The sequence below is a fragment of the Tuber melanosporum genome, assembly GCF_000151645.1.
Source record: "Tuber melanosporum whole genome shotgun sequence assembly, scaffold_38, strain Mel28".
Lineage (NCBI taxonomy): Eukaryota > Fungi > Ascomycota > Pezizomycetes > Pezizales > Tuberaceae > Tuber > Tuber melanosporum.
The window spans coordinates 610,117-622,792 of NW_003299063.1; the positions used below are offsets into that span (position 1 = coordinate 610,117).

The 12,676-nt window shown below is 50.4% G+C and overlaps 1 protein-coding gene across 1 annotated transcript; it reads right to left on the bottom strand.

Moving 5' to 3' along the window:
• Window positions 1-2,990: 2,990 nt before the first annotated feature.
• GSTUM_00007669001 (uncharacterized protein) lies at window positions 2,991-8,191 on the bottom strand (the record flags this gene model as incomplete). Its single annotated transcript, XM_002839581.1, has 3 exons — window positions 2,991-5,081; window positions 5,156-6,971; window positions 7,044-8,191. 3 exons carry the CDS (start codon window positions 8,189-8,191, stop codon window positions 2,991-2,993), a joined length of 5,055 nt encoding a protein of 1,684 aa, XP_002839627.1.
• Between the last annotated feature and the right edge of the window lie 4,485 nt (window positions 8,192-12,676).

A 12,676-nucleotide genomic window follows, 5' to 3' on the forward strand; every position in this document is an offset into this window, starting at 1 on the left:
AAGAGGAGAAAGAAGCACCACGTGGCCAATAAATCCCTCGTCCTTTCACGATATCCACAGAATGAGAGGTTTCTATCCTCAGGTGAACCACAGGAAGATTCTGATCCGGACCCTATATTGAGTGGTATAACCCAGACAGATAATCCAGTTCCAGTGCTTCTGAAGCCACGCTTTCCCGTAAGCGTTATTAGAGGGAGTATCGTTTCCCCTTGGACACGGCGTGGTAGAAATATAACTGCTGCTGCGGGGGATAAGGAATCACGAGTGATCCACTGTGAGAAGGAGAACTGGGGTGATCGTATTGACAATTTGCTGGTGCCTGGGAAAGTTAGGGATAGGGCAATTCGGGAAAGGACTCCTTCGTTAAGTGGAGCTCTAGAATTGGTATTTACGCTGAGCCTGTAAAATGGTCGTTGAGCTAATGGGAAAAGGCGAATGTAGCAGATCGAACTCAATCTCCAACCAGGACAAATAAGTTTCCACATTTTGTCTCGTTTGACTCACAGCTTGCTACCCCGGGTTGCTCACCTTCTCAGGATCGAGGGCTGGTTGGTATGGAGCTGGGACCTGAGCTAGGATTTTTCCAGGCACCCGAAACAAATCCACAAAGCAGAAAGCCAGCAATTGCAGACCAATCTGTGCCACGGCACTCGGGGAAAATTTGTACAATTGATTCATCAAAGCTATCGGGGCGGTCAAACAAGCTGACAAGCGGGTACCATATAGCGGAATCTCCCCTCGGTTTGAGAATATCGGAATTTGGTTTGGATAACCGGGATCATGCGGAGCCACGGGGCGGTGCTGCTGGAGATATCTCATCTCAAGTACCCCCCAGTTTAATAGGAAGTGGTATTACGGTGGAAAATGGGGGACAGGAATCTATGATGAAAACTTTAGGATATCCTTGGGAGAGGTTTGATAGAAGTCCAACACCGTTTCCGAGCCCTGAGCCTGGGATTGCGCCCCGAGGGTCAGGTTGTAGCTCACTGCTTAGATTCTGGGAGTCTCAGTTTTCCAGGCCATCCCCGGATACTGGTCTTTCTGGAGGCGATATAGAGGTTTGTGTTTCCCCTATCCAAGAGCCTGAGGACAGCCCCCAGTTCTGGGCAGAGGGGGGGACCAAAAAACCCTCGTACATTCTTGAGGAAGAGATGGGTGAGGGCGATTTGACATCCTCGGTAAGTGTGGCGGCTCTACTTGTTTGCGTGTTCTAATATAAAGGTAGTCTGTACAGCTATGGAAAGATTATCAACTGGGGCGTCTGGAACTGATTTCTCCACCAAAGCAACCTCCAGCAGTTATTCTAGAATCTCCAAAATCTATGCCTCGGAGCGACCAACCAGCCCAGGTGCAGATGGAGCAGGTCATGCCCCCTCCCCCTCTTCGGCAACCTAGGAAACTTATAGATGAGGGCAAGAGTCAGGGCGATATGGGTTATATCAATGGTTAGATCCCGAGTGTGATTCAATTTCGGCATGTTTTACTGAATAACGCTAATCGTAACTATGTGTAATCATAGAAATATCTGGAAGAGACTACTTTTCGAGTGCACAAAAAATTCTGAGCAATTATGAACCTGCTCGACCTACAGTTTCCCAGAGCCAATCCAATTGGAAAACCAACACAAATTCTGCGAAAGTTCAATTGGGCACTAAGGAGTTTCACAAGGCTCAGCCACCAACCTGCTCCCTGAGCCCGTTATCCACCCCAACACCAGCTCGTACTTACAGCAACATGCCACTTAAGGATATCATCAAGCGAAGAGAGGCTGTGCCACTGCGACGGCCCACAATTTCCAGCAGCTTCAAAAGTCCTTTTCTCGCAAATCCCCCGATGATAAACATGAACCAAACCATTATCCCTGCGACATCCGGGGTTTCCCGTCAAGGGCAAGGAGACGGGATTATGCCTATTGTTGGCCCGGGCCTATTCACCATACCGGCCCCCATTGTAGCGGAACCTGAAAATAGGGCCAAGCGCCGCATGACTCAATCTCAAGCCTTCTCTCTCCCGACCAGTACTCGTGCCCCCCAAATCGGACCTCGACGCGCTACACAGGGGGTACTCCTGCAGGCTCACCGTGGAATGACAATTCGATTCGAACCCGCACAGAAGCCATTCAAACCGCCGCTGATGGAAAAGCCATTGGAGCCAACACATAGGACAAGCAGACAACCGAGTGGGTTTGGCGCAACTGATGACCCTGTTTCTGTTTACCCGAGAAGAAAAGTCATCACAAAGGCATGGGCGAAATCTGCACAGGGGAACGCTGGGGTGGGTGCACATTGCGCTGGGGCGAGTAAAGCTGCTACGAGTAGCTTTGCAGAGGTTCAGGCTGCTTGGTAATGGCTTTCTTGATGCTTGACGAGGGTTTGTGGGAATCTGATGAGGAATAATATAAACCAGTAGCATTGGGAGAGGATATTTGAGACTTGAGCAAGAATGGCGGGAGCTGAATTGTGTATAGGGGAATATTCCTAGTTCATAGCATCCTGTTCATATTTATCTCTAGCTGTTCACGGGCGTTGTTTTTATTGCACCGGTGTGGGGTCAGACGTCTGGTGATCAGCACTGTGATGCGTTCCTGTTTCTTTGCTCTTTGCTATAGGGTTAATATATGATCGCTCGGGCTCGCTTCTTTATGCCCACCCTTATTTTACAATTCGTGGTGCCGCTTCGACTGGGATAGTGGCCCAAGTCCGCATAAAAATTCAAACGAGTGATATCACATGATCAAACTGTCCTTCCCAACACCCTTTCAAAAGCGATTAGAATTTGACTAAAACTTTTGGTAATATACAAAGCCTGCACGCGCCCCTGCTGCCTCCACTCTCAGGTATGAGTTCGAAAGCGCGTAAATCTTTCCACCAACAATAAACCAAAAAAAACAAACCTCGAAATCCTACCTAAGCATACGCCGCCCAACCTACCTAAGCATACGCCGCCCAACCTACCTAAGCATACGCCGCCCAACCTACCAAACGCGTTAGCTAAACCCACCCACCCACCATTAAAGAAATGGGGGAGACCAAGAAAAAAAGGTACTCACCAGAATACAAAACTGCCAAGTTTCTCTCATCCCCCGCCACTTGAATAAGCTCGTTAACCGTAGCGCCAACACTCAGAGTGGCACTCAACTTTTTCGCGACGACGGTGAGAGCCCTATCCGCCTCGCTCTCCTCGTCCTTCTTCCCCGCACCCCCGGTTCCGACAATACCCTCATCCACAATCCCGGTCGCAGCAGCTTCAACTTGATCCTGCATCTTCTTCATCCTGAGCGGAGAGATGGTCCAACTGTAGAGCGGGTCGTAGCGCAGGACGTCGAGGATTGTGGTGATGTTGTAGGCCTCGTTCCGCAGCACGGTGAGCGTGAATTCGCATGATCGGCGGAATACGCCTTCTGTCCTTGTGACGCCGAAGCCGTCTATGATGTCCCTGGTGAGGCGGAAGGGAACCACTTCTGGCACGGGGAGTATGCGGCCTTGTTCGAAGGCAACGCCGAGGTCGATGTGCACGACTTCGCCGCTCTTTTCGTCTAGTAGGATGTTGTGTCCGTGCCGATCGCCCAGGCCGAGCACGTGTCCGAGGATGGATATGGCGGCGGTGGACCGCGAGTATGCTAGCCGCGAGGAGAACCAGTCATCTGGTCCGTTGAACTTGTGCATGAAGAAGTAGCGCATGACTGGCCTGAAGTGCGCTGCTACCCGCTGGAACGCGTCGATACGGACTTCCCTGGTCTTCGTCTGCACGTCTGTGATTGTCTTGCGACAGTAGGTGGGTTTCCAGTCGCGCGGGTGGTAGGACATGTGTGCTGGCATCAGGAAGTCGTACAGGGGGATGGTGTTCGCGACGAATTCGATTATGCCCGCGTTAGTAGCTAGGGGGAGGACTTTGTAGTTCCGGATAGAGAGGTTTCGTTGGCGGGTTGTGCGAGACTTTTTCAGAAGGTTGCTGACTTGCTCGAAGACTTGCTCCATTATGGCATCCTGCCGGAGGTCGTCGTTGCCACCTTTGAAGAGCATTTTAAAGGTGCGCCCGTCTGATGCGAGGCAAGTTACTATCTTTGGCGCGCTGATACCTGAGGCTATGGTGATTTCAGGGTGGAACTTCGCGATCACGGGGAGGCCGCTGTAGTCCTTGTCCGCGCGGACGTCGATTTGCATGGTTGGAGGGGGGATTTTCCAGTTTGGGATGTCGACGGAGAATTTGGAGTAAATGTCTCTCGTCAGCACGCTCCTGAGGACTGGTTTAATGCCGGGCTTCCTCTCAATCTTTTGCGTTGCTAGTTTTATATACGATGTTGTCGCCTGGATGATGTGGCTGAAGAGCGGCTTTGACGATGGGTGAGCTTTTAGTTTCGTGGCGATCTTGGCGGCAGAGGCTTGACGGGATTGGGAAATATTGTCTTTCGGCTTCGCCCTCGTCAGTGCGAGAATCTGGTAGTGCCCGTGGTGCGGGTGGTCCATGCATATCCGGAGGATAAGCGGGAATAGTAAGCTTTGGAATATATCCTCTGGGCTCTCTAAAAGTCTAGAGGACAGTTGATTCATCAAGGGGACAAACTTCCTTGACGCAACTTGCCCGAGCGGGGCCTCTGCGGCCTTATTTACCTTGGCATCGCCGGAGTGCTCCAACCAAAGAGCACAGAACCTGACGGCATCATGGTCGTAATCGTCGCAAGCAGCCAGAGCACGAAGGTAATTGGAGATACTCCTCTCCAGGAAGGCCTCCCTGTCCAGCCTAAGTCTATTAAACTCCGCGTCGTCGAGGTTCAGCCAGGTCTTCGCTTTATGCCTGTAGAGTGTGAGCTGCTCCAGTTTGCCACCGGCAGCGGACTTCATCAACTTCTCCAACTCGCGGACTTCCGCCTCTTTGTTCTGCCGGAGCTTAAGCGCTCGTTGGTAATCTTCTATGTTCCCTGAATTCTGTAGCTGCTGGTCGCAGAAGGACGCAAACTCGTGAAACACTCTGCCAGCCTCGGACCCTGAGTAGTTCTCCTTAAGCTCATCGATAGCGAAAACAAGGTAATTGCTCATAATCTTATCAGGTTTTTCTAGCCTGGCTTCTGATACCCAATTCCCCTGAAAAAGGAAAATTGAAAAAAAAAACACCCAATCAGCCATGAATCATAGTCCAATCACCAGTGGGCACTCACCAACTTCGCCAAAAGTTTTGCCTTCCCAACTACAATGCTCTGCTGCCCTAGCGCATTATCAAAGCCCAAAGCCTGCAACATCCTAATCGACGCGATCCCCTGCCCATGATCCCACAGCACATTCGCCGCCTGTAACGTCGCAACAGCGTTGATATCCAGACCAACCTGCTTGCAGGGCTCGACAGCCTTACTCAACTGCGTAGCGGCCGAGAGTGAGTGCTGAAGGACCTTGTGGCTCCTCGCCATCTTGCAAGACGCCACGAGCGCTTTCGCTTCTAGGAAGCGCGCAGTCTTGATGTCCACACCCGCTGCACGTCGTAAATGATCGCGTTTAGAAACGGAACTTAAGGTTGTTTGGCGCATTGTCATGATCTCTTCAACGTCTGAGTATCGCCCTATATGCATCCAAGAATTACGGTTTTGTAAGCGCTCCCAGACTTGCTCTAGTTCTCCGGTTTCCTTTGAGACTAGAACTTCTTCCATTTCTGTTAGCATTGCTAGTGTTCGCATGCTAGCGCCCAGTGAGTGGCCGGTTTGCTTCCCGGCCGTGATCTGACGCATTACGCCGAAGAAGGAGGAGTCTAGTTGTGACGGAATGGCCCTCATGTCGAGGTTGTTATTCACGCTCTGTAAAGCTCGGTATATGGTTGCTGAGCGGGTAGTGCACGAAGAAGGGCATGGCAAATCCCATTGTTCAAGTTTCCACGCCGAGCGGAACATATTGTCTAACGTGTCCTCAGACGCATCCGCCGCCGTACCGGACTGCAAAAACGCATGCGAGAGGCCGTTCATGCCCAGTGTGTTAAACGCATCCACCACACCAAACAGATCCTGGCCGTCAGACGTAGAACCCAACCTCAAGTGGCTCTCAAGATTTGCCCCTCGGAACGAAAGACTCTTCCAGCCATCCTCCTCGTACTCGAACCTCTTAAGGACGGTTTCAAGACTAGAAGCTTGGCTGACACCATAGTAAGAATCCAAATCATCCACGTTCCTAAAAATCTCTAGCAAAAGCTTTGAATCCGGAAACTCGGCATTGCCAGACTCCGAGTGATAGATTTCGGCAAAGAGGAGTGACGTCTTGAACATCTTGCAGATACAAGCTGCTCTTGCCATCTCCAGATAATCCACATCGAGCCAATGATCTCTAGGCAACTTCGTAGCCTCCTGAGCCGTCTCCTGGGTCCGCAAGTACAATATAGTCTTGATCAGAATAATGCTATGCGGCACCGTCTTCTCCGAACAGGTCCTGAAACAATCTCTAAAAAGTTCTGACAACTCCATCTTAAGCTCGTCATCCCCCTTGATATGATGCAGCAAAAGTATATGTACCACAAACGGGAACAAGTCCTTCGCCAGACCGCCCACCTTCTCAAGTATAGGCCTCAAGTTCTTGACCACCGCATCCTCCTGTAAATTTGTTGATATCGCCGTCGTCAGGTCCTTTACCCACTCATCAACAGGCAGGATCTCCGGCTTCGTGACAGAAGTGATCGGTCGTGGGTTTTCATTTTCGGATAGTGACATCGGTAGGATACTCCATTTCATAGCCTTATACATGTTTTCATCGAGGATATAGTGAAACGTAGCTACTCCTGGAGACCTGGATTCGTCAAAGAATATAGTCTCGAGAGTGGCTTCCGCAAGGCCGATGACTAGCCTATCATCGCTGAGTAGCAGCTTCAGCAACAGCTGGAAAATACCCGCTTTGGGGATGATGTCGAGATCGTACTGCGTCGTGTCCAGATCCGTAATCTTCTCCAGTTCAGTCTCCTGCGTCCACTCACTATGTATGTCCCCGCTCGCGGCATAGGACCTCCCCAGCACCCGAGCAGCCCATAGCAAGAACCCATCACTGACATCCAATCTCCGACAAGTCCTCAACAACACCCTGGAGCGCGCAACGGACTCCTCATCACTGCCAAAGATATCATCGCGGAAACTAACTGGCTTCTGAAAGCCCGAGCAGACCAGCGAGAACGCCAGCCCACGGGAGACATCATCCAGAAGTTTATTTTTGTTCCTATCGTCGTCCAGCAGATGCCGCAATAGATCACTCTCTTTTGTCCCAGAAGACGCATTTCCATGCAATCTGAATCCCATTGCAGATTCGACGATGGCCTGAAACAATTGATTTTGCATCTCGTTCAGCTCCGGGAAGTGACAGCCGGTGAGGTAATCTCCCAGCCAAATATGAAATGACTGCGCAATGTTAAGACTTAGTTGCACCTGAGTATCCTCCTGCCCAGTGGCAGCAGAAAGAAATGCCCGTAAGGAAGCAAGTATGGACAAAAACGTTCCGATCACGAACGCAGGTTGAGTAGATAAATATCCCTTCCCCTGATCAAGTAGATACTGCACAACCCCAACCGCATCCTCGGCGCAATACGTATCGACAATGTAAGGCTTAAGCCCGTGAATAACCATCTCGAGCGCATACCCATCAATACTCTTTGGATTCGCCAGGCAGACGAGAAGTCGGATCTTCCGCACGACGGCACAAGCGCTCAAACTCCCCAGCGCAGGATCCATAGTGTCGAATAGTCGCCTAGTAACAAACGTAAACATAGCTGGCGTCCAGAGGCGGGTATCATCATACTGCAATCGCCCACACAGATGATGCACGGCGTTGAGCACAACCTTAACCTTAAAGTATGGCCTCAGTGGGTCCGGTATCTTTCCTGTTGAGTGACTGACCTCCACAATGTCCCTCATGTAAGCCGCAGTGGCAGCGAGTGACGGGTCTTTCGACAGGAATCTATCTGATGTGCCATCCTCCTGCATAACCTGGAATAGGGAAGCAATAATAAGTGCAAACTTCTTCTCTAACAGCCGTTTATACTCCTCATCCCCGAGCCGCTGTCTAATGCGAAGCTCCACATTTGGAGGCTGGGGCGCGTCCGGCCTCGGGGGCGTCGCCATTGCTCCAGCGACTCCGTAAGCAAGTATCTTGTGGAACCCCTTCTCTAGCAAATCGTCATACGGAACGTCTAATATCTTCGCCAACTCCTGCGAGGCATCATCCTTCTCCTTCATTAACAGCTGGGCAACAAGGTCCTCATGAACGTCGGCGAATAACTCCTTCAAACTCTCATACCCAAACACCCGGAAGGGAAACCTCGTGAGCTCGTCGTTGTCGATCCAAGTATATAGTAACTGAGGACTAAAAATCTTAAAGAGATCTCTGGGTCCACCCAGTTTCAAAGCCTTGGCGACGGAAGATAACGCCTTTGCGGCATACTTCTCCCCGTCGACGAGTTGCCCGGTCTCAAAAATATAATAGACAATTAACTTCTTCGTGAAGGTGGTAAATGCCAATTGTGCAAGCGTATACACCCGCATCGCCAATCCCTCCGCCCAATCCGACTGATCAGTCAAGTGGCTGAGTATGTCCTTGAAAACCGTCTCGTGAACGGTGAGCCCAAAGATCTTAAACAGCACCGGGACGCAGTTCCCTAGTTCGAAGGAAACACGAACGTCTCCGTCTGCGAGGAGCCCAATGAACTGGGTTCTGGTAGATTTCATCTCGGACTTTTGTCCATACTCAGGATTAACTTCCAGAATCCGTTGGAGGAGATGGGCCATTTCCATGCGGGTGGTGCTTGACATTAAAGCCCTGTCGAGGGCGACCTTGGTCACCCATTCATATATGGACTCGCAATTAGCTACCACATCGCCTTCCACGCCCTCAATAGCCCACCGAGGGACGAGCGCACTCAGCGTATCGATACAAAGTCGAACTGCAGTCTCGCATCGCTCGGTGCTATAATCTTGTAGTAATGCCATTGCCAGATGCTCCGTGAGATTCGCAGCATCGCTATCGGCAAGTCTATCACTCGCAGCGAATAAAAAGTCCCTAACAAGTGGCTGGGACATGATCAACCGTTCTTTAGATAGCCCCATCAGGTAATCGACGAAGTGTCCACAGAGCTCATCGGAGCTATCATGTTTCGTTGAGAGGGCAAACAGCGATATTAAACCCGTAGTACAATGCTGAAACGTTTCTGTTGCACATGCAGCCTGAATGGATTCTCTGGCAAAATCTACTCTCTTCACTGTCCGATCGTTATCTGGCATATCAAAGTCGTCGTCCAGGTCCATCATGTCGACACCATCCTCCGTAAGGTCAATCGAGCTCTTCACGATGCTCTTCTCCTCAATAACCTGAGAAATAGTAGCTAGAGCCCGCCCAAATTGACCAGTAAAGACCTGAGGTGCGTTATATGACGAGACAACAATCACACCAGGTCTAGGAACCAGTCCAGCAACGCACCTAAGCAATCCCTCAACTTGCTTGGTACCGCAGTCATCCCGCTCTACATATCCCAACGCATCCTTATTCAACGCCTCTACTTTCTTCTCCAAGGCTTCAACCTTGATCCTATCGTGTGTGCGAGGTCGAACCGCAGAGCAGAGTATACTTGCAGTGCAAACAAACCCGATAAGGTTCTGGACTATGTCCGGAGTAATGTGCTGCAATTGATTAGTGACCATAGTCTGCCACCTCTCCCGGACTGCATCACATTGTCGATCCAGAAACTCAATGACCTGCAGCTCAACACCAGGATGTGCAGTTGGCTGTGTGTCTCGTAGTGTATTCGCCCGTGCAGTGTTGGCCTCTGTATCTGCCGGCACGATCTCATCTCCGAACAGCAGAAAACTAAGCAATCCAGCATGACGAGTGACCTTGATTACAGCCTGTCCAATAGGTCCACAGGACTGGGGTGGATACGCCTCAAAGTCCAACGGCTTCTTCCCGCAGCACGAGAGCAGGAAGCTAGACAAGTTCTTAGGACAAAGATGCTGCGAGTAGAATAAAGCAGTCCCACGCTCAAGTGCATCAACTAACACGATCAGCCAAGGACTCAAGAAACCAAGCCAAGCAAAGAACTACCGCATACCAGGCCTCCACTTTGATATCAACCACTGTAAGAGCCTCTCCCCAGGCTGCAAAATCGACGAATGCGCGACAGTATTCCTCTTCTCCAAGATCAGGCACCAAACCGCCAGAGACGAGTCAACAACACTCGCAGGACCACTAAGATCAATTGACAGTATCATAGCATCCACTTCTTTAGATACCTCAGTATACGGCACCAGATCCACCGCTAGTATAATCCTCATAAGATGGCAAGCAGCCCGGCACGTAGCCTGATTTGCCGAGTACCTGGGGCAAAGCTGCCAGATCTGATTCCAAATCGGTCGATGTGAGGGGTCGGATGCGGGTTTTGAGAACGCACAACTATATCCATCATAGAATTAGCCCAGGAACACTCTACAGTGGAGCAAGAAATCGGGGCAAAAAAGAATCATATATTCTGTTTCTTTCCCCCTCTCTATCCGCGGCAAGACATGCAATAATACAGGAAGAACTCGGGAAACACGAAGGAATCCGCAGGAATCCCACCTTGCAATTGAAAGTAGAGCCCACGACGAAATGACAGGATTATCATCCGAACACGCATTAAACAGATCTAATAAGACAGAACTAAACTCTCCGCTCTCCATATCCCTCTGGCCAACCAGGAAGGGCAACGTCTGAAGTGCACAGAGCCTCCTCGAGGTAATCATGGATCGAGCATTCCGCATCAATTCTTCAAAATTCTTGGAAACCTTGAGTCTCTTGTTACGTTCCCCTTCCAGCGCTTTGCCATTTGAGCCAGCCGGATCCCCACCGGACCTATCTAGGATATTGACTACTGTCGCCATCAATTGGGGTACTATCCAATTCATTTCAGCCCTCTGGTTCCCCTTCCGGAGGCAAAAGCCCTGTAAACCAAGGGGCGTTATCTCAGCATCAAAGGCCTTCAGTGGGTCCGGGAACACTAGATCATCTAGCTGCAGTTGGTCGCGATCCGCCCGCCCAGAACACTCTACGAAAAGGGCTTCCGAAAGAGCTTCCACCTTCCGCCGCAGAGTTCTCGACCGGCCTTCACTTATTATAGTGCGAATTTGTGGTAGTATATAAATCAAAGTAATCATCATCTGTTCCCTAAAAGTCGGCTGTTTAGAGTCCCACAACTTTGCCAAAACAGGAACAATCCCTTGAGCAACCTTCGCCGCCAAGGAAATATTATTCGTTGCAATAACCTCCAGCACAGAATTCAACGCCGTAAACGCTGGTGGATGAGCACGAGTAACTGTAGGCTGCGAAGTCAAAAACCCGAGAATAGTCCCAGCAACCATCTCATCGTATTCAACAATCGGAGCATTAGGAGTTTTCAACAAGATCTCTAGACACAACATCAACTCCTCACTATCATGGTTCAACCTAGGGACACCTTGAGAAGGTGGTTGTGAGCGTCTAGAAGCCAACGACGCCTCTCTCGATAAGCTAAGCCGTACATTCCTCGACCCTGCGCTTGCACCTTCATCTGCGCTCTCTGGATCACCGGTCAAAAGCCCTAGCTGAGATTCCACATGCGTGCAGCAAAACCGGGCCAGTGTCGCCCATTCCTTCTTATCGATATGCTCCGCATGTGGTGAACACGCTAGGCAAGTACGCAACGCTTTGATATAGTCCAAACTAATCGGTTCGCAGAGGCCATCCCCCTGGGGTAGTGTGTCAATTATATGCTTCGAAAGCGCTTTGAAAGTTTTACTCCGTATATGCACCACCCCCTGCTCGACTGCCAACCGAAATACTGATGCGCAGAGCGACAATCTGCTGCCGACAGACTTGACGAGCGAGGGTTTGTTCTGCCGGGTGTATATCATCTTCTCTTTAACGACCGCCCGAAAAATCGCTTCGAACATCTTGTGGTAGCCTTTGTCATTGAGTCCCCTACTATTTATTCCACACACCCCAGGTAACCAAGATCAGCCATTGAGCCTCCTTATCCAGAGAGAGGGAAAAGCAGTTACGTGTGCTTGCTGTTGCTCAAAATGAGCTTAAGATCTAGGTTTGAAAATATCAGCACCAATCCAACCACCACCTGCAACGCAAACGAAAAAAAAACAAACCGGAAAGCCCGTTCGATCGATCGTGAACTTTGTCCGACTGTATCTTTTCTACCGACCCGTCAGTGCCTGCAATTCAGCTTGATCAAGGGAAGCTGCATTACCGTAGGCATCGAACAGATTGACTTCTGGGCCCGACATGGCGCGAGGTTATGCTAGGTTCCAGTTTCTTATCAAAAGGAGGGTATTCTTTTAGATGATGGTTAAGTTAGTGGGCGACTGAAGTATGGCTCATGTAGGCCGGTAAGGCGAGCAAATGAGAAGCGAGGATAAGGTCGTTGTCGTTTATGTTTGACCAACAGTGAAAAGATGGTCAGACCCCGAGCGCGTTTCATAGAAACGTGAGGCTTTCTGTCATGTCGGTACCCTTACCGTAACCAAACACGCCAATCCCGTGAGCCAAGACCACCTGACACCCTGAGAATCCCTAACCCTGTATCTGGTACTGACCTCCCCCTATGGACCAATGAGAGCATAATCCAGATAATCCCTCCCTCTAACAAGTGAGCGTTGGCCCACGATAGTAAGATACCGACCGGTACGGCAGCAATCCCCCCGAAG